We start from the raw sequence: 3,920 nt of genomic DNA, 5'->3' as shown, positions 1-3,920 counted from the left end.
AGTGGATTAAAGTGCCTACTTAGGCAGATGCGGGGGCTGAGAGTTTGATCCTTGGGCCTATAGTGCCTGTCCCACCTCCAGGGTACACTGAGAGGGCAATTGAGACTGCGCATAGTGGCATGTGCCTGTAATCTCAGCACTTGGGAGGCTGTAAACAAGAGGATTGCTACAAGTCTGATCTACTCAGTGAGACCCTGTACACCTTGTCCTAAATACCAAAAATGACTCTTTTAAAGTAAAAATGAAAAGAAAAGAACTCAGCCAATAACAAATGCTGTGGGGGCTGTGGAGAACACTTCTCCACTCTTGGTGGGAATACAAACTGGTACAACCACTATGGAAATCAGTGTGGAGATTCCTTAAAAACTAGGAGTTGAGATCTCATTCAAGCCAGCTATTCCTCTCTTGGTATTTTTCGAGAAGAACTGTGGTATGAAAAATTCCTCTCCTGGGTATTTTTCATGACGCAGAAATATATCTGCACCCATGTTCATAGCAACACATTTGTCATAGTTAAAGCCTGGAAACCACCCAGATGCCCATTGACTGAGAAATGGATAAAGAAGATGTGGTACTTTTACACAATGGAGTATTATTCAGCTATAAAACAAAATAAATTTGAAACTTTGGCCTCTAAGTGTATGTAAGTAGAGACCATACTCTTAAGTAAAATAAATCAGACCCACGTGTGTGAATATTGTACTCTTTCCTTAGTGTGAAAACCTGAGAGAAAATGAAAGTTGAAGGGTACCATACATACTGAGAAGCGGGAATGAACTTGTTCAAAAGGAAAGCATAAGGAAGTTGAGAAGGACAGGAGAGGGAGTGGGAGAAATAAATGTATCTATGTATATAAACATGCTACTTTCTACAACTGTACTGTGGATTTCTGCTGGTCTATGGAAAGAAACAATTGGTGCTTAATTTGTTTTATATCCTTTTTTCAATTATTTATCCTTTTTGCCTTTTAATTTCTTATATATTTCTTTCTTTCTTCTTTCTACCAATTTTGTATCCAAATATCTGGTAATATGAATAACTGATTGGAACACATCACTGTGCATCACAACAAATATTGTAAAATTAATGTTACTTTGTTAAGTCAAATTCTATATCTCTTGTAATTTTTCTTTCTTAATACTATTTTGTACTATCTTTAAAAAACAAAAAATTAAAGAATACATTTCCATTAATCCTTCTTTATCTGTCCTGAAAGATGAAAGATCATTGAGCAGAAACATCATTCACTATAGAACACTTCAACTTGAAGCCAGTTCTCCCTGTTATGAGACCTGTCACTCTTGGAGCATCCCGAGCTTCAGTCACCCTGACTACTCTTACCTGAGCAAACCACAGAGGCTGTGTTCCCATGAGCACAGGGAAGAACCCCAAGGACAGTCACAGGGCAACTCCAAAGGAAGGACTCAGCACCTGAGCAGTAAAATCTTTCTTTCCCAATGTCACCACCTCCTTCCTCAAAGTATGTTCCTCCTTTTGGGGTGGAGATGGCAACTCCACAGCCCAGCTGGTGGCACACAACATCCGCATTGACCATACTCCAGTGAGTGGCGCAGAGTGCTCTCCAACCAACAGAGGTGTTCATCTCCACCTGACCCTCACACTGAGAGGTGTTGTTTTTTATGAGCCGGACTTCGGTGAATTCTGGGAGGAGAAAACAAATTTTCAGCAACATCTCTCTTTCTTCTTACCCACAGGCCTTCCAGAGAGGTTGAACTTTAGTTGTGAATCTCACCTGAACAAACAACTTCAACAGTTGCACTGTGTTGGCAGCTACCTCCAGGACAGGGTACCCTGGGGCAGAACCAGAGCTCAGGCTCCTGCCCCTCACAATGAAACTCTTCACCCCACACCTGTGGAATGACCTCTCTGAAAGGCACATCCCTCATGAGAGACACAGCTTTGCCACACTTCAGTTCTGTACAGATGACTTGGGCAGTGGCAAATGTGAAGTTCCAATCAGATACTGGAATCCAGCCTCCTCCAGGATTCACTTCTACTCGGCCTGAGCAGGGTCCTTCTCCTCCAGCCAGGCGTACAAATCCTCGGGGTAAAAAAGAAGCAAATGTGTGTCCTCATTTGGAAATAGGATCAAACACAGCAGAGGCAATGATGCAAAAGCTTTTCTTTGATTTCCGTCCAAGGATACAGTGTAGGGAGATTCAGCATTTGGTGTAAGAGTGGAACTTGCATAAATGCATACTTGAAGGCAAATCGAGGAGTTATTTGTAGAGTCAGGTTAGTACAACTGAATCCTATCATATGATATATGGTGACATTTCTTTGCATTCATAAAAAAGATTATCCTGTGACTTAAGAGGATATATTTCTATGTGCTCCTCTTTGTCTTCATAATTTAAATTTATATATCAAAAAGAGAGTAAATGTAGTAACAATGAAGTAGAAACCAATTCAATGTGACTAAAACAATCAGGTATATTTTTAGATCATACTTTCTATTATAGAACACAAAAATAAAATTTAAAAACTGGGTCAGATGTTCTTAAAAACATGTTCATCTTCCTTTTCTAATTTGTTTGCTTTGTTTGGAGGGAATATTTTGTTGCTAAGGAGAGTCTGAGACAATCATGAGTCAGCTAGTGAAGATGATTAATAACCAAATTCCAGTATAGTCTCAGAACCCTTCGAAACAAGTTGGTTACAGAAATTTTATGTGACAATATTTAAATTTTAAAAATCTTTCATTATTTATTTATGTTTGTTTGTTTGTTTATTTACTTGGTACAAGGCATCACTATGGAGCTCAGACTTGTAGTGATCCTCCTGACTGAGACTCCCCAATACTGAATTACAGGTGTGCCCCTGGGATCAAACCCAGGTCCTTCTTCACCATGCAGGCTCTTAGACTGTTAAGCTATCTAGCCAATCTTGTAACATTTATATTGAAGCAATTTGTCATGAATTTGTAACTCAGTGGGTTGCACAATTTAGGCTATTGCTTAAAATTAAACTTTGACTCCAGTCCTAATGAAGTTCACCAAGAAGCTCAACAAGTTCAGAAAGATTTTATTTTCAAAGCAACCCACTAAAATGAAATTGACAGCACAACTATTAATCTGCTGTCTTAAAGGGGTGCCTTCAAACATCTTAAATAGATCTAAGCCAATTTCTCTAGGACCTAGGTGTGCTAAATTAAAGTCTGGATTCTTAAGCTATGTCCATTGGTTATTTTATTCAGCTTTTTGTTGCTGGGTTAAAACTGCTATTCAAAACTTTAATCAGAAAATGTTTATCTTTTCTCCCAATATCAGAAGTTTCAGTTCAGTATTAGGTGTTTCCAAGGCAGAAATCTCATAGCAGGAGGGCAAGGTGGGAGAAGGCTTGTCACCTTAAGGAAGGCAGGAAGCAGGGAGTTAGAAACAGAGTGTAAATGTATAAAAAATAAAAAAATATATATAGAGATTGGGTGTGTTGGCATATGCTTGTAATACAGGCACTTGGAAGTCTGAAAACCGGAAAATCACTACGAGTCCCATCTATGTAGTGAGACCCTGTAGACTATGTACTAACTACATCAAGATATAAGAAAAGAAATAGAGCCCAGAGGGAAGACTTCAGGGACTTGCTATAGTCCCTGTGATCAAGTCCCATGATCCAGATATATCAGAAGTATGTTTTACTAATAATCTCCTAAGGTTTGTTAATCCAATCAAAATTATGTATCTTAAGGCCACCATTTGGCAACTTGATATTGAAACACATGTCTTCATACTGTATTACCATCCAAATAGAGACAATACCAAAGTCACAGTTCCATCTAAAAAAATGTACCTATTCTGCATACAACTGAAACTGGACTAATTCCCTCACCAACAATCCCAGCCTTACGAAAAAGGACAAGTCCAATGTCTTCTCTAAAACTCAAGGAAAACTCTTAGCTG

The 3,920-nt window shown here is 38.9% G+C and overlaps 1 protein-coding gene across 1 annotated transcript in view; it reads right to left on the bottom strand.

Moving 5' to 3' along the window:
* Positions 1–3,920, bottom strand: part of LOC101562211 (antigen WC1.1-like) — a 30,234-nt gene that overhangs the window by 6,347 nt on the left and 19,967 nt on the right. The window contains exons 5-6 of the mRNA XM_023708574.1: positions 1,754–2,062; positions 1,342–1,662 (exon numbers count right to left, since the gene is read on the bottom strand). Coding sequence (XP_023564342.1) covers positions 1,342–1,662; positions 1,754–2,062 — 630 coding nt within the window. The remainder of the gene's footprint in view (positions 1–1,341; positions 1,663–1,753; positions 2,063–3,920) is intronic.

The sequence above is a fragment of the Octodon degus genome, unplaced genomic scaffold, assembly GCF_000260255.1.
Source record: "Octodon degus isolate 3935 unplaced genomic scaffold, OctDeg1.0 scaffold00403, whole genome shotgun sequence".
NCBI lineage: Eukaryota > Metazoa > Chordata > Mammalia > Rodentia > Octodontidae > Octodon > Octodon degus.
This window is presented reverse-complemented; position numbering and strand designations above follow the sequence as displayed.